At 40.9% G+C, this 24,487-nt stretch overlaps 2 protein-coding genes across 4 annotated transcripts; one reads left to right on the top strand and one right to left on the bottom strand.

The window, feature by feature from the left end:
• Positions 1–154: 154 nt before the first annotated feature.
• On the bottom strand, positions 155–3,906 carry GJB7 (gap junction protein beta 7). Its single transcript, XM_059701013.1, has 2 exons — positions 3,781–3,906; positions 155–1,095 (listed from the first exon to the last, which is right to left on the bottom strand). Exon 2 carries the CDS (start codon positions 1,066–1,068, stop codon positions 262–264), a length of 807 nt encoding a protein of 268 aa, XP_059556996.1. The 5' UTR covers positions 1,069–1,095; positions 3,781–3,906; the 3' UTR covers positions 155–261.
• A 9,358-nt stretch (positions 3,907–13,264) lies between these two features.
• Positions 13,265–22,701, top strand: SMIM8 (small integral membrane protein 8). 3 transcript variants are annotated; one of them, XM_059701011.1, is made up of 3 exons: positions 13,265–13,345; positions 19,755–19,912; positions 22,331–22,701. In XM_059701011.1, exons 2-3 carry the CDS (start codon positions 19,778–19,780, stop codon positions 22,487–22,489), a joined length of 294 nt encoding a protein of 97 aa, XP_059556994.1. In that variant the 5' UTR covers positions 13,265–13,345; positions 19,755–19,777; the 3' UTR covers positions 22,490–22,701. The 3 variants fall into 3 exon arrangements, with proteins under 3 accessions (XP_059556994.1, XP_059556995.1, XP_059556993.1); XM_059701012.1 differs by lacking the exon at positions 13,265–13,345 and adding an exon at positions 13,403–13,423; XM_059701010.1 differs by lacking the exon at positions 13,265–13,345 and adding an exon at positions 18,059–18,166.
• Positions 22,702–24,487: the final 1,786 nt, after the last annotated feature.

Here is a 24,487-nt window from a genome sequence, read left to right as displayed (position 1 = left end):
GTGTCACTTATACTTTCCACTTGGCAGACCAAGGCACTTAGAAGGATGCTGTTAGCTGGGTTTCTTCAGACTAATTGGCAATTAACTATTCAAAAACAATTCATGAACCCTGCAGCAAAACAACGAGACCTCTGTTTGGTGTACGTGATCGAGCACATACTGAAAATTTTATTAATTCCTCCCAAATTACATGAAGGCTGATACCCTTTGTTTCCCATCCCAGCCTAGTTCTTGCTTAGGATGGATGCAGGTTTTCTTTGTTTAACCTTCTAGTGTGTTGCAAAGTAGCTTTGTTTCATTTTCCCGAGTTGTGCTTATGGCAGAGGCTGAATGGTGATTCTGGAGTAGCGGAGGGGCCCCTACCTCACCACATTCAACATATCTGAGGTTGGGGCACTCACACACTGAGAACTTGGGTCTTTTAGAGTATTTTTCGAGACAGCACTTAAGAAGGCGCTTGAGAATCAAAAAGCTCAGTTCAGTGAAATTCAACACAATACACAGGCATGAGGTAACCACCATGAAGAGGATGAAGATGGTTTTCTCGGTGGGTCTGGACATGAAGCAGTCCACAGTGTTGGGACAAGGCTTCAGAGCACACTTCATAAGGTAAGGAACACTGAAGCCATCATACAGCTTGTAAAATAAAACCAAGAAGCCAATTTCAAAACCAAGTTTAACAATGAGGCTGATAAGGTAAGTGTACCACAGGCCCCCATCCATCGTACCTAGGCCAATATATAGTTTCTTTCTGTGCCTTTTCTCTCTACCCTCACGATAGGCTACCTGTAGAACCACCAGAAGTGAAGGCATGGAGACCATGATCAGTTGTAAGGCCCAAAGTCTGACCTGGGAGATGGGGAAGAAGTAGTCAAAACACACGTTTTCACAACCAGGCTGTCTAATGTTGCACTCAAACTCTTTCTGCTCATCTTTCCACACATGCTCTGCTGCCACCATGTAGACCAGCAAACGGAAGATGAACACAACAGCCAGCCAAATCCGCCCAATCCCAGTTGAGTGTTTATTTACTCCACTTAGGAGGTCTCTGAGGAATATCCAACTCATAGCGTAGGCTCAAAAGAAGACAAGATTCTGAAAAAGAAAATTTCATCATGATTCATTTATTTTTATTCTACTGATCATTTATTTCTACTGTCTTACTTGATTATGGAATTGTCGGAAGTAAACTCAAACTTCTGCATTACAACAACTTCGGATGTTGAGGGGTCCCTAAGAATCCCTAAGGATATGCTCTCTTTCATACAAGGAGATGACATAACTGGCCCACATTTGTAACTGATCCCATGCCCAGTTTAATTGGGAATTTGGTTGGTCATCCCACACATACTACCCTGCTTTCAAACAAATGCTTTTAGTTGATTGCTTCTCTCTAAGAATGGGTTCTGTGGCTGACCTGGAAAGAATTGGATGTAAATCTCTAGGTTACCTTGGTACTTTGAGATGTCTCTTACATGCCAGCTTCTTGAAGTTGTTGTCTCTACTCACTTTCCCTGATTTGTCAAAGTACTTCCCCAACCCTTAAAGTACTTCCCTGCCCCTACTTCCCCTCATGTTCTGACAGAGCTCACCTAGTGAAAAGTGAGGTTCTACAATATCAACTTTCTCAGACCCATGCTTCCTCATCCCTCCAGACCTACTTACATCCATGCCCAACTTATCTTCTTTACCGAGTTTGGAGGGAGAGGTCAGTCTCCTCTTGCCTCAAAATGATCATTCCAGCTCTTCATCCATTATTGATCTGTCCACTTTCCCTGCCCTTTGATTTCCTTAGCTGGTTGACTATCATTACCAACAACCAAGCACCCAAGTCAGGAATCTCATAACCATTTTAGACTCCTCTCATGACCCTTTTTTAATTGCTCACCAAGTTCTGATTCTTCCTAGTTATTTCTCAAATTTATCTCCAAGTCACTGCTGAAATCTTTCTGATCTGTACAGCCCTCCCAGTGTCATCATCTATCTCTTCCCTTGTCCTCCTAGTACATACTTGATGCTGCTTAATTCTCTTGTGCTTCTCTCCATCTCTTTTGCTTTTATTCCCTATAAAAAGCCTTTTTCATTTCAGTTACACATACTTTCTGGCACTCTCTGCTTCTGTCTTGTTCATAATTGAACTTGTGGGCTGGGCCCTGGTTTGTGTTTGTTGGGCCCATCATATGCTCAGCGCTGTCTGTCCAGTGCTTTTGAGTTGGTTTCTCCCAACCACTCTAGAAAGGGGGGTTTGTTTATGGTGGTGTTGGTTTTGATTGTTAATATTTTTCAGATGAGAAAGCAGACTCTGAAAAATGCTGCTTTCCCAAGGTCACACAATAAGGTGCAGAGCAGGGTTCAAATCCAATCTCCATTACTTTATTTTCAGTTAAAGGTGCAAGAAATGTATTAGGTAAAATGCCTGTGAAAGAGAACAGGGAGGAAGCTGGGAAAGGCTTGGAAAACCATCAGACCGTGATGCAAGTCTGACCCCAGGAAAGGAAGAAATGAAGGTTGGGTAGAAGTGACAGACTGCAATGCAATCTTTTTTTTTTTTAATTATTTTTCAACCACAGTCCACCTTCAGCATTATTCCACATTGGTTTCAGGTGTACAGCATTGTGGCCAGAGAATCACATACCTCACAAAGTAATTTTCATTATTTTAAAACAGGGTTTCTCAACAGTTGCACCATTGATATTTTGGGCTGGAAATTTCATTCTAGCAGCTGTCCTGTGCATTGTGGCGTGTTGAGCAGCATTCCTGGCCTCTGCAACCTCCTGTCCCCACTGTGACAACCAAAAATGTCTCTAGACATTTCCAAATGTACCCTGGAGAAATGAGGCAAAATCTCTGCAGTTGAAAACTGCTGCTCTTAACTTGCTACTATAATCAGACGATGTGGGTTAGAGCTCCTGGTCTGTCTCAGGTGAAAATCTTGCCATTTCAGGTCCTGTTTCCTATTACAGAAATAATTACATCTTACTTTCTTCATAGACTCAGCAAGAAGAGTACCATGGAAATGATGCTGTGAAGGGAACGTGGGGGTTAAGAAATTTGGGGTATTGTTATAACAGCACACCTGTTGGAGCACATCACATTATCTCCTCCTGAGGGAACAATAAGTAGCAGCCCACACGCTACAGCCCTAAGGAGATGTATGAAGGTTAAGAGCTGTTTTCAGAGAAAACAAAGGTACATGTACACAATGCTCTATTCAGTAGGGAATTAATACTCGAATGTCCTTGGTTACAGAACACAAACAAAATTGTATTAAATAAAAAGGATTCTCAAATCCACCTGAAAGGTTAATGTCTCCGTGAATTATTAAAACAAAGCCCCAAAGGTTACAAAGGAATAAAAAAGTATTATGTTTCCTCATGGCGTGTCATTGGGCATTTGTCCATATTACTCAAATGGATGTTTATGTAATGTTCCAAAACATTTAAAAGTACTCTGTTGGGCATGTTAGAAAAGGGAGGAAGATAAGAGTGGATACAGACTATTCTGCTAAAAGAAAAGCAGTTAAAAAAAAAAAAAGTATTTGAACAAAATCCAAAGGTTGATATTGTTAAATGTGTCAGGATTATGAGTTTCATTGGACTGATAAATGTCCAACCTATTTTGAAATTCTCTGCTGAAGAGGCAATGGTTTTTCTCAGGAGGGAGGGGTGTTCTAATGTTAGTTCACTTTTAACAGATGTTTAGCATAAGTGAAATAAGCCTAGGCACAGGGTTGAACTCCTTGGGTTCAAGTCCACGTTCATCTGTGATAATAGTACCTACCTCCTGGGCCTCAAAACAGAGTCTGACACATTGTGGGTGCTCAATAAGCAATATATGCTTTTTTTCATTAAAACCTTCCTTGATGTCAAAGTAAAGTCTTTTCAATTGCAAGTTAAATTTGTGGGGTTTTTTCCTCTAGCTCTGTTCCTGTGAAGGTGAAAAATAGGAATCTCCATTTAATAGCCTGTTAAGCATTTGAAAGCAGTAAGTGAAGTCATTAGCTCAAATATTTTTGTATTTTAATGCACAAGATTGTCTCCTTATTTTAATAAAGATCTGCCCAGGCCTGACACCTCTGCCGGAGGCCTCAGGCCTGGTCAAGGGGCCGACCCGGTGATTGGTGATCAGAGGGTGATGAGGGTCAACTCCTCTGGCCGAGGCATCAGGCCTGGGTGGGGGGCTGGGGGTCCCCTGCCCAGGCCTGATGCCTGGGCCAGAGGCATCAGGCCTGGGTGGGGGGCGGAGCCGGGGATTGGGGGGATATGATGGTCCCCTTGCCCAGGCCTGAAGCCTGGGTCAGAGGCGTCAGGCTTGGGCGGGGGGCGGAGCAAGCGATCAGAGGCAGATGGAGGTCCCCTGCCCAGGCATGATTCCTGGGCCAGAGGCCTCAGGCCTGGGCGGGGGCCAGAGCCAGTGATCGGGGGGAGATGGGGGTCCCCTGTCCAAACCTGACACTTCTGGCGGAGGCGTCAGGCCTGGGCAAGGGGCCGATCAGGTGATCTGAGGGTGATGGGGGTCAACGCCTGAGGGCTCCCAGTATGTGAGAAGGGGCAGGCTGGGCTAAGGGACGCTCCCCCCCACACACACACACCCAGTGCACGAATTTCGTGCACTGGGCCCCTAGTTACCATGATAAGATCCCAAGGCCTTGTCTCTGCAACTGCTCATCACTTTCAGTTTCCACTCCATTGTTTTGAATGAGCACTTAGCAGATTTTAGCCATGGTCTTAAAGCATTACCTGTTTGCACTGAGAGACCTTCCGCCAGGAGTGGTTGAACTCAGGTAGTTTGTTGTTAGGGCAACCTTCAGGGTGGCCTTACTGGATCCCCGAGTGCTGAGATTGAGACGACCCAGGCTTCCCAATAATGCCAGCAATAACCCAAACAAAGGTAGCATTCCATGACCCAGGAGGCAGAGGCATCATTTTCTAGACAAAGCTCCCTGTTCTCAAGGATCTTGCAGCACCTTGCTAGTGGGGAGTGAAATTGCCAAGGGCTGGGGCAACCCGGAAAGGCTGTATAGAGGAAATAGAGTATGGGTTGGATCTTTGATTTTACTGACAGGCAGAATCATGGGTGTGTTCTGGGCAAAGTCCCTCTGCTGAACCCTACATCCTCTCAAGTATACTCACGATTCTTTCTATGCTTTTGACAACAAGATTTAATTCTTATACCTCTATTTTTTGTTTGGAGAAACAAACATAATAAAGCCTACAAAACATGGAATATGGTAGTAAAACTATCAGAATGAAGTCAGAAAGCTAGGGATAGGGAGAAATAAGAGAAGACAGAACTGGACAAAGAATGGAATGAATACTGGAAACCCTATTCTCTTTTAAGATTTGGATTTGGATAGCTTTCTTTTCAGAGTGAAATGTGGCCCTGGAGCATGTCAGCAAGAGGCAGCGCCCAGAGCAGACAGGCAGTGTACACCAGAGCCTTCGAATGTCCAAGGTGTCCCCCTGGATCAACTGCACAAGGGTGGGGGCTGCAGGAAGGCCTGTCTTAGTGATCACTCTGGTAAGAAAGATGACAGAGTCGAGTTGAATGCAGATGCCATATCAGAAGAATATGACTAAGATTCTGCAAGTAACATCACAGCTGGCTGCAGTGAGGTATTGGCGCTGTGCACCGGGAACCATCGTGCGCGGAGCCTGTGCTCTGAAGCTAGTCCGTATTGTTTTTCAGCGTAATGTCTCTTCCAGGGGCTCAGGGGGCTTTTCTACTCAGCTCAGTCACAGTTGGGGCACTGTGTTTTGTTCTGGCCTCGGTGGGACCTTTGACAAACTCCAGTAGGACTAAAAGACAGTGACCAGGGTAGAGAGGGTGTCTTTGACATCATTTTTTAAAAAAAGGATCAGAGCAACTGGAGATGTTTAGCCTGAAGAGGCAAGGTCCAAGGAAGTTATTTATCAGAATTGGTGTCAATTATATTTCAAGATTTTTTTTTCAATAGTAGAGATCTCACTGACTCTGAGTTCAGACCAACCAGGGATGGAATCCTGGACCTGTTTCTTACTTTACTCTGTGTCCTTGCTCAAGATGCTGGAGTCCTCTTAGCCTGCATTTCCTTGTCTGCAAAATGGAAGAGGCAGTCCCTACTTCAGTACAGCTGCTCAACAGTGGAAGCTGTCATTAACTTTGCCTATGGAAAGCAACACTGACCTTAGGTTGTGAGATTCCTGTCATACAAATGGCACCAGAAATGAGAGAAGTAGGCATAGACATCAAAAACAAACAAAAAAATGTACCTTTTGTGCTGGGCAACAAAGCACATATGCGAGGAACTTGCCCCAGCATCTCAGATCAATTGCTTCTCAGTACAATCTGTGAACACAAGATATCTACATGAAGAAGGAAGAACCCATCTTCTTATAACAGCAATTCTCAGTGACACCAGGAGCTTGTAGGAGATCTGTAGCATCTAGAACAACTCCAGGAACACAGTAAATAACCCTTAATAATATGATATTTGTAACATCAAGTTCTTCTGAGGTTTCACGTCTGGTAAGAATGGGTTGCAAAACTGCCTTGAGCCACTGCCTCTTACTCTGCTGCCACAGGTGGTCAGTCCCTCTTCTGGCTGATGCAGGAAAGGCTGGAGCAAAAATGCTCCCTGGGCGCAGAATATCTGAGGGGTGTAGGAGAGGCCACATTTAAGCACAATCTCTATATCTACAATGAGTTTTCAACATTTTTATATGAAGAGGGAAGCACTGTCTATTTGATTTTAAGCACTCTTTTTTATTTTTTTAAATTTTTTTATTGATTTCAGAGAGGAAAGGAGAGGGAGAGAGATAGAAACATCAATGATGAGAGAGAATCATTGATCGGTTGCCTTCTGCACGCCCCCTAGTGGGGATCGAGCTCGCAACCCCGGGATGTGCCCTTACCAGGAATCGAACTGTGACCTCTTGATTCCTGGGTTGATACTCAACTGCTAAGCCGCACGGGCTGGGCAGGGCTCGCATTTTTAATATTTGTGACCAAAGCATCAATTTATCTGAGCATTTTCCACATCCAAGAAATGTTTGAAATCTTGTTTTCCTAAGAACAAGGAACTCACGTATTACCTAGTATCTGTTCCGCTTCCACTTTCTCAAACTGTTCAGGGTTTGACAGGGCATTAACATTGACAGAAGCATGTGCCTCTGGCTCCACTTAATTTTTGTTGTTGAGTCAACAAACAAAAAGTCATGTTTTCCTCATGAACATTCTGTGCACCTTTACTCAGGAAACCAGTGCAGAGTATCAGAAAGCATTTAGATACAACTATGGTCACAGTATGTACAGTGTAACAGTCATTTCACTTGTGCGACAGATAAGCCTAGGTTTTTATCTCTCTCCCTGTATTATTTGAACTTGCTTAAAGAAATAATAATATGAATGGCTTTGTGTGCATATAGATGTTAATGCAGATATTGGAGTACAAAACAACACATTTACTTCTCCTCCATCAACTTTTCCCAGATAATCAGTTCTTAATTTAGTCACTTGCATGCTCTCCCTGCAAAAGAATAGTTACATTTTAGATGGAGACCTACGTATAAGCAGCACAATCCCATTCATATAGAAAATCTACAAGTCTGTGAAGGTAAGCTGGAGGTTAACAATATAAAATATAAATAAATACATACATGAGTAAGGATCTTCCACTCCAGGATGGTTGGAATAAACATTGCAACTTTAACTTCATTATGTGCTTGGGAACTATTAGCTCTGATTCCCTGGCAGTAATGTGAACGTATTGGGTAACAGTTTCTGCTGGATTATAGGCATTTGATAAAAGGTAGTTCAATTTAAGGTTGAAAAAGTAAAGTATTGAATAACATTTGATGAAGCAATCTGAGATTCCCATATGGAGTTTCAATATGTTAAAAGTAGAAGCATTATTTCTTCAGGTGATTGCTTATTCCAACAGAACAGACGGGCAAAAATGTTAATAATACATAGATAATTACAGAAGATGCTTGACTAAACTAAAAACAAGAAATACACAAAAACATTTAAAAAGTACCTTACACGTCTTCTTTTGTGTTTCAGAGGAGAAGCACACATTTCAAATCCCGTTCAGGTCTGTGGATTGCGCCACTCTGCATGTTGCCATAACAGCTGAGCAGATGGTGTTCTGCAAAGTAAACACGGACATAAAATAGCCATCCGTTCTTCGAAGTTTTAATGGCCTAAGTATGTTTACATTTTGCTCCTTGTGGTATAATAAACACAGTTAACTGCACACAGCTTGCATATGGCTGTACATACTAGTAGATTTAAGATTATGGCACCCAAAGCTGATACTCTGCGGCCAGACCCTGAATCCCCAAGTCTGTTTGTTCAGCATCTTTAGCCTCCTGGAAAAGCTGAGAGTAAACCCAGCATGTGTAATGGCCTTTCTTTTTAAAGACTATTGCAGTGGGTTTGGGGGGAATGGAGAGTGTAGATAGGCAAGGCTTTATTCATTCCAGTCTTCTGTAAGGATAGTGTGTTTCAGAACACCCTCGCCACTTCTGTCCTCTAAGAACGTTGAGGTGAGAACAGGGGAGCTGGGAGCAGTATATTTGACTGGGGAGATACAGTATATTTGACATTACATGAGGCTTGGAGAGAGAGAAGGAATTTGGGTAATAACTATTGCTCTTACCCCTCCCCCCAGAAAGTCCTACTGAAACAAGACTGTTAGGGGATAGGGTTTGATGTGGTAACTGAATCTCTCCAAGACCATGTATATGAATTTATATAAAGGGCAGGGCTGAGCTTTCCTTTCTTGGTCTATCACGATCCCAGGTGAGCTAACCCTTTGGAGGGTCTTTAATATTTTAATACAAGATAAATTTACCCTGAAACTAATGAAGATTAAGCTTCAAGGCCCCTCACCTGCACAGACCCCTCTAAGGTGTGGAAGGGGCCCTCGCAGTGTGTTCTCATCGTTTTATGTTTCTATAAAATTTGAGAATATAAGATATTTTCAGTCAAGATAATCCCTTAAGACTTCTGTCTCTACTCCAGGTTCTCCTTCCTTGCATTTCCCCTCCTGCCAGATAGAGTGGAATGGCCATGGGCATCTTGAGGGTCCAGCTAAGGGAAAGCTGTTGCAGGTTTAGTTTTGGGTTTAGTGAAGATATTTGGATATTTGTGTGGTTCACATTCCCCCTTGTGCCCCCTCACTCATTGCCTTTACCAAAGGTGCAGAGAGTTGCCGGGAGCCGGTCCATCCTTGCTGTTTCAAAGGACCTGGCATATATGGCATACTGTTCTTAAAATGTTTGCTCACCTTCTTGGCACTATGTGTTTTAACCAAGGTCTCCTCTCTGAGAAAGGTTGTTTCCCCAGGTAAGGATTTTCCCCTGAAGTTAGGGAGGGAATAAAACCCCTCAACTAAGTGCCAGGCGGGTAATTAATCACTTTAACTACGAACAATCATGCTTAAGCTACATAATCTTTACTCCCTAGAATGGAGATAAGAAATGCCCTAACCTTTGGAATAGAGATTGATAGGATTGAGTCAACTGGTATAAATACAGATGTAACAAGACAGCAAGAGACAGAACTTAGAAGACAGAACCATGGACACAGAACCTAGACACAGAACCTAGACACAGAATCTAGACACAGAACCTACACAGAACCTAGAGACAGAAGAACTTTGCTGGAGAGAACATGGCAAAAGATCCTGGACAGAAACTGGCCACAGAACCTAGAGACAGAACCTGGCTACAGAACCTGGATAGAACATGGCAAGAGAACCTGACTAGAACCTGGTAACTGAACCTGGCTGGAGAACCTGGACAGAAGCTGGCTGGAGAACCTAGCAAGAGAACATGGACACAGAACCTGGCTGGAGATCCTAACCAGAACTTCGCTGGAGATCCTGGCTAGAGATCCTGGCTAGGCTGCTGATCAACTGAACGCTGTCTCCATGTCATTCCTTCTTCGCCGACTCCATCCACACCTTTGGGGACCCCTGGACCTGCGGGGGTTGGACCCCAGCAGAGAGTGAGGTCTCATTGCAATTTGTATGTGTCCTAAGAAACTCAACATCAGAAGGATATGTGTTGTAGAAGAGAACTGAGGTTTGAAATATATCAAGGAGATTTTAGTTGGGAAAATTCTTCCAAATATGAAGAAACTTAATGGAGACTTTCCCCAAATTGATAGTAATTTCCAATTTATATGCTATTACCAAAAAGTAATCGAAACATATTATTGTAAATTATTAGTAACACGGAAAATTTTGAACAGCCATGCTAGAGAAATGACTGGATTTGGTTTTGTTTATTCTCTAGAGAAAATTCAGTAAAGTTATTGCCATATAAAGAGACAACAGAAGAATATTCAGACAATAAAGTTTTCTGCCTTTTTATTATCTCACCTTAGCTGAAGAGAGAGTTAGCAATCTGGAAGACAGAAAATATCCAGATTGAAGTGCAGAGAGAAAATAGGATGAAAAATACAAAAAAAAAAAAAAAAAAAAAAAAAAGACATTTGGAACCCAGAGAAAAGTTTTAATATATGAGTAATTAGAGTCCTGAAAAAAGAGGTGAGAGAAAATAGGAAGAAATAATATTTAATTATTGGCTAACAATCTCCTAAATCATATGAAAATCATCGAGACAAATTCAAGAAGCTTTATGAATCCCAAGCAGGATTAAATACAAAGGAAAACATGCTTAGGTGGATCATAATAAGAGTACTGAAATCCAAAGACAAAGACCGGGTAAAAAGATGCGTTACTTTCAAAGAACAAAATAAGACTGCTGATTAACAATAGATTCCAGAAAACAATACAATGACTTATGGAAGTGCTGAAAGAAGTGAAACATAAAATTCTATGTTTCACTGGGTAGTGAAAATAATCTTATAAGAAACACAGCTCCACCTCCTTTTCCTCAAAGAAAAGATAGCGACATAATAAATAACTTCATGATGGCTTTGTAAAGTGACCACTTGTCGAGGCTGAACTACACATCCTAGAATTCCGTTTCTTGTACGTTCCTGATAAGGGTGGGGGGGCAACAAGGGGGAAACTTGGGAGATTTGGAAGGTAAAGGGGGAGCAGCAGCTACTGTAGGCGCTGCATGTTGTTGCTGATCTGCTGTTGGGAAGTGGCACCTGAACCTGCAATCACTCTACCTTCTCCGGGATCCTCTTCATTTTCCCTGACTCCTGGTCCAGGTGTGTGTTTAGCTCTACAACTGGGGGCTTCTGTAGGGTACTCCTGTCACCAAGGTCAGAGGCAACAAGAACAAAGGTTTCAGTCCCTCCTTGTGGGTTTCCAACTCAGGATTCTGAGTTCCAGCTCGCTTCATGATCTTCCCTTCCTGACTACCAACTCTGGACTTTGAACTCCAGCATCAGACCAGGAGGTGACAGCCTTATAGGACCAACTTAACCAGCTGCCACAATTACATAAACCAATCCCTTGGAAGTCCAGAGACAACCCCTTAATTTTTTCACCACGGTGGTACTGCAGTGCAATGGGGAAAGGACCCTCTTTACAATAGACAGTGCTGGTCAAGGGGAAATATGTATGGAAAATAATGAATGTTAATTCCTACCTCACACATTACACAAACATAACTCTAGAAGAATTGTAGATGTAAACAAGAAAGAGAAAACAATAAAGTCTCAGATTCTAGAAGATAACAAAGAATATTTTCATGACTTTGATGTAGAAAATGATTTCTTAAACATGATACTAAAAACAGTAATCATAAGGGTTAGTAAAGTGAATTTCAATTTTTCAAGGACTTGATCATCGAATTTCATTAACTTCCATTAAGGGAGTGAAAAGGCAATCACAATTGGGAGAAGATATTTGCAATACATCTGCAAAGAGACTCATAGCCAGTATTTTTTTTTTTTTAGAACTTATGCAAATCAATAAGAACAACTTAGAAAATCCAATAGAAAAGCAAGCAAAGAATAGATATTTTTGGAAAAGAGGATGCCCAAATGAAAAACAAGTATATGAATGGGTAGCAATTGGCCCCCTCAAAATTAAATCTCAACTTAAATCTTGTACTTTATAAAAAATTAACTCAAAATGTATTATAGAGCTAAATGTAAAACATTGCTATAAAATTTTAGAAAAGAACATAGGAAAAACTCTTTGAAAACTAGGGATAGGCAAAGAGTTCTTAGAAATGATAGAAAAAGCACAAGCCAAAAATAAAGAAAAGTGGATAATTTGGACTTCATCAAAGTTCAAAATGTTTGCTTTGCAAAAGACCCTGTCTTTTTTATAATAGCCATTCTACCAGGTGTGAAGCGATATCTCATTGTGGTTTTGATATGCATTTCCCTGATAAGTAATGTTTAGCACCTTTTATGTTGCAAACAGGTTTTAAGTTTAACTTATTTTTTCAGATTGCCTAATAATAGCAGATACCAATGAACTTTAAAAAATGAAACCTCACCCTAACCGGTTTGGCTCAGTGGATAGAGCATCCGCCTGCAGACTCAAGGGTCCCAGGTTTGATTCCGGTCAGCTCAAGGGCATGTACCTTTGTTGCAGGCACATCCCTAGTAGGGAATGTGCAGGAGGCAGCTGATCGATGTCTCTCTCTCTCATCAATGTTTCTAACTCTCTATCCCTCTCCCTTCCTCTCTGTAAAAAAATCAATAAAATATATTTTTTAAAAATGAAACCTCTAATCAAATATAAAGATAATTTGGCTTGAGAGAACAACTTTTAAATTCAAAATCCACTTGCCAAAGCTTAACATAAATCCATGTCAAGATCTGGGCACCTGATATTCTATTGTGTTTGTTTTAATATAACTTGTATCCCCACAAATTTAAATCAGGAAAGTATTTGCAAACAGGGATCCATAGCTATTCTTATGATAACCACAGCTACACACATAGCTTGCATCTTGGCATCTCAGGGCACTAATAGAATGGCAGAGCATTAACTGTACATGTGAATATGTGGGTAGGAAGAGACCATATCTAAGCCTTCTTTCCCAAAAGATAATGCTTTCTCCTTCCATTATATAAATTTATATAATTCTTTTTATTTCTTCTTTTCTTTCTTTCTTCTTCTTTTATTTATACAACACACACACAAAGCTGGAAGGTTATTAACCTGTGAGGCTGGAAACGAACGGTAAAAATGTAAGAAATCAGAACACACCCCTTGCAAACTCCAGCCAGCCAATCATCTGGGGCGGGCACGAGGGCCCGGGAGTCACTGGAGCCTCGCGCCTGCAGCGCCCGCGCCGCAGCCTCCAAACTGTAGGGGTCGCTGTGGGGCAGAGCCGGCGGGCGCGGCAGGACGCTCTTTCCCGCAGGCGGAGACCGGGCGGAGCGTCGCGGGCCCCGAGAGGAGGTGACCCCGCGGCAGGTGAGGCCGGGGGTGGCGGGGACTGGGCGGTCGCCTCGCCGCACGCTCGTTCCTGGCCTTCGCGGGCCTCACTCCTAGGTGCGTGGGGCTCTGTCGAGCACCCAAGATTCCCGCCACTGCGGGGTGCCCTGAGCCAGGTCTCGGACGTTACTGACCCACGGGGCCCCTTGTCCGCCCCTCGCACCGGGAGCCTGACACGGGTCCGCGTCGCTTCCGTGGACACCTCCACCTTAAGAAACCCTCCCGTTTCCTGGACAGTTTCCTGGTGCCCTAGCTCACCAGGCTCTCTTTCGGGAAGATGGATTTGCACTTGTTTGCACCTGCGGTGCCTCTCTCTGTAGCTGTCAGCAGCCCGGTGTCCCCCGCAGGACAATGCCTGCACCCCGCCGAGGGCCGTGTCTTTTCCTGGAGGCTGGGACGCACCTGTCCTCTGAGTCCCGGCCAGCGGCAGAGTAGGGACCACCGCGTAGGGAGGCGAGTGCGCCCAGATAGTGCCGGCAGCCTCAGAGGGCCTGCCACAGCCGCTGGCAGAACCTTACTCCAGGGGCAGTAAATCCAAAGATGGAGAGGTTCTTCTTACTCGTGTTTTTTACATTGGAAACAATACAGAATCCATTTTTAAAAATCTAAGTGATGACAAGTTTATGTTTCTTATCTCTTGTAATAACATAAATGCCCAGTCCTGTCGATTTAGGAGTAAAGTGGGGGCATGGGGGTGGGCAGGAGATTGAGAGACAGGATTATCTCATTCTCCCATAGCCAAAGGCACAACCTCTTTGGGTTTAAGTTTCTCGTTGTTTAAAGGAGATTGGCCCTGGCCGGTTTGGCTCAGTGGATAGAGCGTCGGCCTGCGGACTCAAGGGTCCCAGGTTGGATTCCGGTCAAGGGCATGTACCTTGGTTGCGGGCACATCCCCAGTAGGAAGTGTGCAGGAGGCAGCTGATCGATGTTTCTAACTCTCTATCCCTCTCCCTTCCTCTCTGTAAAAAATCAATAATATATATATATATTTTAAAGGAGATTGGACCAGATGGTGAGGATAATAGCTACCTACCATTTATTGGATATGTTGGTGAGGATGACAGTAGCAACCATTTATTGGACATACCCTTTTAGAAATGTTATTTAATGCACACAGTAATTCTACGCAGTGGTTCATATTACCGCTTTTCTAAAGGAGAAACTGAGGCCCAGAGAGGTTGTCACTTACACACAGACAGCTTATAAATAGCAAAGCAGGAATTTGAGGATATGCTGGATTCCCTCAAGATATCAAGTCCTTTGATTCTATCTCAAATTTGTTCTAATTTAAATTATTTTTAAGGTGTTCTGCCTCAGACTTTGAGTTATTTTCTCAAATTAGAAGATAGTGTGGTATGTGAAACTAAAATAACTATATATCTGATGAAAATATTTTGTCCATTTTATAATTCCCTAAGTCTTTTATAAGAAAGGGTTTGATTATTGCTAAGGTTCCTTCTCACTAACATTCTAGGATTATGATAATTTTCTTTTGCTATATCTTCTATTCAGATGCTTATTGCAAAACTGAATATTTGAAGATTAAATTTTCCCCCAAAGTAATTCATGGTCTAATTGTCATGCATGATATAATATAGATAGGCCAATTTTATGCCAGTGAATGATTTAATGTCTGTTGCCAGATCATCCCTCTAAGCAAGAATTTTACTGAAGGAGGGAACATCATTCAGAAATGACCAGTCCTGACTCGATCTCAGATCATCTTGTACATCCTCAAAAATTGTGCATTAAGTCAATGGGGGCACCATTCCCACTAACACTTTGAGGTGTGATTGTCCCCCATGAAGCCGTGCAGAGAGGCAGTCCTTTATCTCTGCTGTTCCTTTCCCCATCATTGCATATTTCCTTCACAAGAAGAGAAAAAAGTACAGAACTCTTTACCAGAGAGGGACATAGGAAGTAAATGCAATTTAGTTTAGATCTTCTTCGTAGGTAGATATGAAAATTTGTTGTGAGTACGCGAAACTCAGTTTATTCTTGTATTATTATTTATTATTTATTGTAGACCTACTTTTGCGCTCCCCCCCAACCCCCAAAGAGTGTAGTAGGTAATCCCTAAATTTGTAAATGTCTTTTCAGTAAACATCTGCAGTGGTTTCCAGCACAGGTATTCTTTGTTATTTTTTATAAAGAGTTTAACACATACAGTGCATTATTTTTTTTTTTTTTATTGCTTAAAGTATTACAAAGGGTATTACATATGTGTCCATTTTTCCCCCCCGCCCTAGACAGTCCCCTAGCCTCCCCTATCCCCCGGTGTCTTATGTCCATTGGTTATGCTTATATGCATGCATACAAGTCCTTCGGTTGATCTCTTACCCCCCTACCTCCTGCACCCCCACCCTCCCCGGCCTTCCTGCTGCAGTTTGACAATCTGTTTGAGGCAGCTCTGCCTCTGTATCTATTATTGTTCAAAAGTTTATAATGGTCTCTATTATCCATGAATGAGTGAGATCATGTGGTATTTTTCCTTCATTGACTGGCTAATTTCACTTAGCATAATGCTCTCCAGTTCCATCCATGCTGTTGCAAATGGTAAGAGTTCCTTCCTTTTTACAGCAGCATAGTATTCCATCGTGTAGATGTACCACAGTTTTCTAATCCATTCATCTACTGATGGGCACTTAGGCTGTTTCCAGATCTTAGCTATGGTGAATTGTGCTGCTATGAACATAGGGGTGTATATATCCTTTCTGATTCGTGTTTCTGGTTTCTTGGGATATATTCCTAGAAGTGGGATCACAGGGTCAAATGGGAGTTCCATTTTCAGTTTTTTGAGGAAACTCCATACTGTCTTCCATAGTGGCTGCACCAGTCTGCATTCCCACCAGCAGTGCACGAGTGTTCCTTTTTCTCCACATCCTCTCCAGCACTTGTCGTTTGTGGATTTGTTGATGATAGCCAGTCTGACAGGTGTGAGATGGTACCTCATTGTTGTTTTGATTTGCATCTCTCGGATGATTAGTGACTTTGAGCATGTTTTCATATGTCTCTTGGCTTTCTGAATGTCCTCTTTTGAAAGGTGTCTATTTAGGTCCTTTGCCCATTTTTTGATTGGATTGTTTATCTACAGTGCATTATTAAGGTGACTGTGGCTGTCTGGGGGTTGCAGTATGTTTACTACCTTGCTGAGTTATTTCTTTGATTCATTACAAAGGAAATGTAGGTTTGCTAAGGAAAAGAGAAGACCAATGAATTTTACAATTAAAATTAAGTCATTACAATTCATGTTAGAACACTCTGAATGCATAGTTTTTACAGACACCTGATATAAGTTGAATTTCATGACATTCAACACCACTACATCCCTTTAATTTGAAAATAGTGAAATGTTTGTTGGCTGTAACTACTCTTCTCTTCTCTCTCTCTCTCTCTCCACACAGTATGCATATTGTTTATATATACATAAATATATATATATATATATATATATGAATATATATATATATTTTTGGACTTGAGGTTAGTAGTGAGTTAATTATCCTCAATTCTTGACACATTATCATCAACAGAAAGTGTATGATAACTGTGCTCTCTATACCCACCTCCCCCATTACCTTGTTTTTCTTTCCAGTAAACAATTTAAAGCCAGGTAGCTTTGTTTTAATTATACACAGCTAGTTCTCAGTGATTAAAGGAAAATGCTGCTTTTGTCAGTTTCTTCTGAGCATGACTTTTACCTTTGTATATTTGCTTTTTTAGGCCTTGTTAGTATTTTTACATAATGCCCATTTTCAATTAGTGGTGTACTCTGTGATTCAGTCCCAACTATGTGGCTATCATGTTAACTGTTTCTTGCTTTACATTTCTAATAGGCAGGGTCTGTTTACAGACTGTAATACTGCTTCCACTTTAATGATTGCTTCTTTCTGAATTTTCTCTTCCCACATTACATTCAAACACATTATTAGCATAAGTAGAAATATCACTGGCACCTAGCCTAAGCCACCAATTGACCAACATTTTGACTTAAATTCGAAATACATTTGTACATGCCATTTATCCTACTCCCATGGCTAAGAGGGAAAGGTGACATGCCCGCAGATTTTATAGAAGAAAATGAAAACAATAGAAGCCGTACATGGTTGCCACAAGAAAGGAGAAGTAACAAAGGAATTTAGCATCACTCCTTCTACATTTTTGAAATATTGAGCCAAAACTGAATTGGAAGTTAAAGGAATTCTGGGACTAGAGCAGAATTGAATTTGAAATCCCTTTTATAGCTGTTTTTGCATGTTATTGCGAGGTTTATACAAGAATTTGGCATGTGGTTTGACCATTTATTCAGCAGAAAGCATTGGATTTTTTGCCAGCCTTGGGCATGATGAGTTTCAAGCTACTGTGTGCCCACTGAAGAAATTGTAGGCATGTTAGAGAGTTGTTTAAGAAGTTGTCTGTAGTGAAAAGAAAACTGTTCCAGTAGAGAAAATTAGTAACTCACATGCAGAAGGAATTTAAAAAGCAATTACTAGTTACAGCTTGAGCGATGTTTTAAATGCTGATGAAATTTACGAGTTGTTACCTCATATACTTCATGCCCTAGTAGGTGGACTTTGCAAAAGGAGGTAAACAGATTGATTGCTGTTCTTCTGTAATGCATCCTACACCGAAAAGATGAGACCACTTGTCATTGACAAGTCAGTTAACCCTCAGGGCTTCAGAAATGTTCACTAACTCCCCTGTGATTACCAAGCTAATATGCAACTCTAAATTTTTAATGAATGGCTGAGGAAGGTTGGCAAGAGAATGAAAGGAGCAAAATGCAACATCCTCTTGCTGGTAAGTAGTTGCTCTGCCCACAACATTCTCCTATGCTTGGGTCATGCATGTGTTGAGTTTTCCCACTGAATTGTGCAGCCATCTGGTTAGGTTATAATTTGTATGGTGAGAGCTCACTGCAGAAACAACTGTAAATTTAAATGATGAAGGGAAAACAGAAAATAAATGAAGCAAGCCATTGGCATGGTTGCTGAGACCTGGTGGTCGGTAGAGCCATCCACAGTAGTGAAATGTTTGCAGAAAACAGGCATGACTCCTGTGGAATCCCCCAAGGTTAAAGTGGAAGGAGACCAAAAACCAAATGTGGTATTTGAACTGGTCTGGTACTCAATTGCTAGTCACTGGTCTCCCAAATCAGTTTGATTTTGAAGACCGTGGCTGCAGGTATCAGTTTAACTATTTCCAAAGACTTTGCAAATCCTGCAATTGCTGCAGGAGTGCTAACTAATGTCAAAATGGAACCAGAAAGTGATGATGGGAGTATGATGACGACAGTGATAACCATAACCTCTAAGGGGAACACGTGATGGAACCGCCTACAGTGAACGTTTCAGAAGTCCTTGCAAATGTAGACAGTGTTGACTATCCTTTATCCTTTCCCTTAAAGCGGATGTTCCTGATGAAGTGTTTACCCAATTAAGTGGGATAGATCAATATTTAGTGACTACTGCAACAAAGATGTTTGAAAAAACTGAACTGCTATAACTAATAAAGTTGCAAAAATATTGCTTTTATCCTATATAATAAAAAGCTAATATACAAATTGTCCCCTCTACCGGGAACTCAACCGGGAGCTCCATAAGGGGGCAGGGCCGGCCAGCCAACTGCCCGAGGCTCCTCCCCCTGGCTGGCCCTGCCCCTGATCAGCCCCTCCCATCCCGATTGGAGGCCGGGCCAGCCAACCTCCCACGTCCCCCCCCACCACCCCCCTCCACCGTGGGCACGAATTCATGCACCAGGACTCTAGTAAAGTCTATAAAATAGAAGACTTAAAGAATACTTGTATAAACAAAGCCCCAATGAGTGTTCCAAGGAATAGCTATAGGCAAAGGGGGAGTGAGGACAAACAGCTACTTACCCTTACTGCTTAGTACTAATGCTTGCTTGGGCCAATGGGGAAGAGGGAGGAGCCTGAAGGGAAAGTGGGACAGGGGAGGAACTGTAGGAGAAATTGAGCAGAGGAATGCTAGTTTTCTCTCAGATTGGTGTCCTGAGAGGGCTGTGGAAGGCGAGAAAGAGTGGAAGTGGAAGGAAATAGAGAAGGTTGTGGATAACCAATGGCCACTCCTAGCCTAGTACCTCCTTCATATAGCAAGATACAATGCGACTCAGACCCACAAATAATGCTCCAGGCTTCTGTAAGAAACAACTTTTGCTCACCTCACTGGTTCTGAGAGATGAAAAATAACCATTTTGTCAAACAAACTTAGAGCACTATTGACAAAGCATGTGTTTTACAAAGTAATAAAATAATTGGCAGTCACTTTTGGTATATATCTGGACTGTAATTTTAAAAAATTAGTATAGCGTTTTACAGAGCATTATAAAAAACAATCACAAAGGAAAAAGGTCTCTTTTTTATTTTTAGGTAATAAATCATCCTCAGTCAAGATGTCTTCAGCACCTGAGCCTCCAGCCTTTAAAAAGGAGCCACCCAAAGAGAAAGACTTTCGAAACCCAGGGCTCAGAGGGGTCCAAACGACAACGTTATTTCGGGCTGTGAATCCGGAGCTCTTCATTAAACCTGTAAGAGATACACGCAGGATAAGCTTTCATGTTTAGTTTAATGAGCCTGTCATCAATAGAAAGCTCCTATTTCCTGTGACATTTAATTTTATCATGGAAATTTTGTGTTGACTATTAATATCTCTCTGAATAAATGCAGTTGGAAGGAAAATCTTAAATGCTGTTTCACTAAATACACATATAAAATGAATTCTTTTAAGGACATTTGAGAATTTTAATGGAAAGTGATTGTATTTTCATGGATCAACTCAAATTTCTATTTAAAATTTTAATAGCTGTATTAATTTGAAGGACATTTTTAATGTTTGATCAGGTTCTATTGAGTAAATTGGACTTTCTGATGAAACAGAGCAAAACGAAAAATCTCATCCTTATTATAGACAATTCCAGCTTCTTTTAATAATGTTTTTACCTAAGGCATATTGCAAACATTTTGTGAAAGCTTTCAAAACATACATTTGTACACTGTTAGGGAGTCAGTCAGCTAATCATTTATATTCTTGATGAAAATTATTGAATATATTTGATATAATACATTTTACTTTTTAAATAGATATAAATTTTTATTTTATTTATTTATTTTATTATTAGTAGTAGTATTTTTTTTAATCCTCGCCTGAGGATATTTTTCCATTGATATTCAGAGAGTGGAAGAGAGAGGGAAAGACAGAGAGAAACACTGATGTAAGAGAAACACATCGATTGGTTGCCTCCTGCACAAGCCCTGACCAGGGCCCGGGCCGGGGAGGAGCCTGCAACTGAGGTACGTGCCCTTGGCTAGAATAGAACCTGGGACTCTTAGGTCCACTGAGCCAAACTGGCTAGGGCTATTTTTTTTGTTTTAATCCTCACTCAAGGATATGTTTATTGATTTTTATATTATTGTTTTATTTTTATTTTATTATTTTGCCTTTTTAAAAAATTGTTTAAAGTATTACAAATAGTAGTGCATATGTCCTTTTCCCCCCATTAACCTCCCTCGGCCTCTCCTACCCCCCCCCCCCCGGCACATGCCCAATTAGAGCAAGAGGAAGGGGAGAGAGAAACATGGATGTGAGAGAGAAACATCGATTGGTTGCCTCCCATGTGCCCGACTGGGGATTGAACCCCAAACCTTTTGGTGTATGGGACACTCTCCAACCAACTGAGCCATCCAGCTAGAGCTATAAATTTTATCTTTAAATAAATGTAACTTAAATTATTATAAAATACTAGAGGCCCAATTCACGAAATGTGTGCAAGAGTAGGCCTTCCTTCCCCTGGCTGCCAGCACCAGCTTCCCTCGCAGCCCCGGCTTCGTCCGGAAGGACATCTGATTAATTAGCATATTACTATGCTTTTATTATTATAGAATATTGAATTTGATTAGAATTTTAATAATTGGAATTTTAGTAACATAGTTGCCAGTGTAAACTGACAGTTAAATAGATCAATTTAACAATCAAATCATTAAATCAAGGTAGAATGTTTTAAAAACTTTAAACTAATGTGTTTTTTAATTGTCAAATGCATTTTAAGAATTGCAGATATAAACTGCTCTGAGTTTGTGGCCTTTCTTAGATGTCTATCCAAGTGAAAAAGTTTGACCTTTATTCTTTGGATTAAGATTTGAAATAGTATAAACAGCAGGTATGGTGACAGGAACAATACAAACTGAAACTTGTGTAGCAACTCTGCCCTCACATTGACCTAGGAAAGGCCCATTTATTGAACACAAATGCGAGCACCTGAGTTGAGTAATAAAGATAAACACTTCTATGGAGATGTGAACATCTTTCCTATATTTAAACACTTGTTAAAAATTCAGAGCTAGTTGATTTGCCTCCTAGGGTCTCGGATTTCCCAGTAGAAGATCAAGGTCATTATAACAGAATCCTATCTGTTCCAGTGACTAAATTTCTGAGGTGCTAGAATAGGTTCCGAGAGGAGAGCATGTACATGGCTATTTTTGCTGTACCTGACGTATGACATAAAAGGCTTTTTGCCAGTTGTTGATGAACTCGGGAGAGAAGAATAGCATGTATACTTCATCCCTCACTTCCTAATAAAATGAAGTTAAGCAACTTCTCCATGTCACACAGATAACACTGGGAACTTGAGCACCGGACCATTTCCATGCCTCTTGTCTCCCCTGCCCCTTGCCCAGACATCACCCTCCTGAAGGTGGAGGTCTGAGATGTCCTGGCTACAGACAGAAGAAAGACTGGAGAAGAGAAGCAACAGTCTTCTACAATCTCTAAATTATCAGGAGTTGGGTTAATTGAATAAAGAACTAGAAAAGTTATTCTAATTCAGAATATCATAGGAATGCTAGTGTGGTAATAAAGACTTGTTTTGTCAAGAGGAAAATGCAACAGATATTTGGGTCTCCTCAAATCCTTAGTCTTAACGAGGCTTTTTAATTTTTTTCTTTGACAGAACAAACCAGTAATGGCTTTCGGATTAATAACCCTTTCACTGTGCGTGGCTTATATCGGTTATCTACATGCAACACAAGAGAATAAAAAGGACCTCTATGAAGCTATTGATAGTGAGGGACACAGCTATATGAGGAGGAAGACATCTAAATGGGATTAATAGTGCTGGTTACTGTGGATGGAGCTAAATAAGGGCTCTGGAATCATCAAATGATACGACTTTATAAATACACAATATCATGTTTCTTGTACAGTTGCAACCAAACCACTGTAGTAAAAATTTTTCTTTTCAAAGCTGCAGCCATTATCTTATTCTTTTTCCACAGGAAACGTCTCAATGTATTTTTTAAATTAAATCCTCTTATAAAAGTACCATGAGAATGGAAGTCATTTTTGTTATTTATTAAGGTTTATATAATAAAATACTTAGTATTGTTAAATTTCCACAGTATTTTTAATATTTTAAGATGAGTTGTGCATTTGCAATTGTTTTGAGGGTTTAGTTTTGTTTTGCTATTTGCAACGGAAATATTTATTTTCCATCTGGCATAGAATCTATATTTGTGAAGAAAAAGAAGTAATTGTAAATTATTGTAAAGTCTTATATTATTGTCATTGTTATAGACAAATAGTTTTTACAGAGTCACAGATGGTTCATATACTTTGGCTTTTCGTTTTAGCTATGTTATAATGAGGTATGGTGGTGTTTTTTACTACAACTGTTATCTGAACTGCGTCCAGCACGGCCAGTGGTGAACCTGAGGAGGGTGGTGAAGGATTAAAGAAAACAGACAGGAGAATACAGTTGGGACCAGGTGGATCACCGTGCCTGGATGAGGAAACAGTGACACAGCCTGTAAGCAGAAGCTTTATTTTACAGTCAGATCACACAAAGCAAAACAAGGGCAAGATGTTTACAATGTTCTTACGAGTTTCAAATCTGCTTCTTTCCTGTTGTTACCATTCTCTGAACTCTATCAAGCTTTGTTTAGGCAGCACTTTCTGCGCCCCCTGCAGCCTACATCCCTTAGCTACCTAGGACTGCAAGGTCCAACTGTAAGGACAAGATTACAACCATAGCCTTTGGCTATAACTGTGCTGGGAGGGCTTTGCCCTCCAAGCTGGGCTTGTATGTGGCTTTGCCACAAGTCAGTCGAGGCTTGATCCTGTCCTAACGCTGTAGCCGCTCTCCACAGTTATCTAATTTTTGTAAATTAATGTTACAATGATATGATAAACATAAGACCAGGTGTTCTTATAGTTATTTAAAAACTAGAACTACTCAGTAGATAAGAAGGTCTCCTCACTGTCCTGGGTTTACCTGATATAATTTAAATCTTTCTGACAAGGGTTCTGGACCTGTTCTATTTCTAGACATTTACCCCATTCTCTAAATCATTGTAATTAGGGCTCAGTAATAAATCTCATCTCTGAAATTTTGTTTCATTTAGTATTATGAAGTAATAACAGCTGTACGAGCAGAGTTTATCATAATGTAAATTTTTAATTTCCAAAACTTTATTGTGGTTTTTGTAAAGACACATGAAAATACAATTATGTCTGATTTTGTAGATATTAAAGAACTTAGCTAATTGTGTTACCTATATGCAACTAAATTAAATCTTTACTACTGAGCCCTAAATAAAATATTTTTTTGCTATGTTTCTCTATATGGTACACTTTATGTAGTTTAAATTGCACTTAGGTGGTATAAAATGCCTTTTCATTTTTTTAATCCTCAAAGAGGATATTTTTTCCATTGATTTTTAGAGAGTGGAAGGTAGGGATGGAGCAAGAGAGAGAGAAGGACAGAGAGAGAGAAACATCAATGTGAAAGAGACACATCCATTGGTTGCCTCCTGCACGCACCCCAACCAGGCTGGGAATGGAACAGGCAACCCAGGTATGTGCCATTGACCAGGAATGGACCCTTTGGTGCGAGGGCTGACGCTCTGACCACTGAGCAACATGGGCCAGGGCAAAATGCCTTTTAATGTAAAGTACTATGTTTTGCTTAATAATTATGGTTTCCCTGTAGACTTCGGTTATTAATGAACTTGAATTCTGTTTTCAACTTACATATTTAGTATCACATCTATTAGAATTCTTCTAGTATTCAGCAAAATAAGTTGATATTTGGTGGAGGAGATATTAGTTA

Source organism: Myotis daubentonii, chromosome 6, assembly GCF_963259705.1.
Source record: "Myotis daubentonii chromosome 6, mMyoDau2.1, whole genome shotgun sequence".
Lineage (NCBI taxonomy): Eukaryota > Metazoa > Chordata > Mammalia > Chiroptera > Vespertilionidae > Myotis > Myotis daubentonii.
The sequence above is the reverse complement of the archived record's forward strand: the minus strand, read 5'-3'. Positions and strand labels throughout refer to the sequence as shown.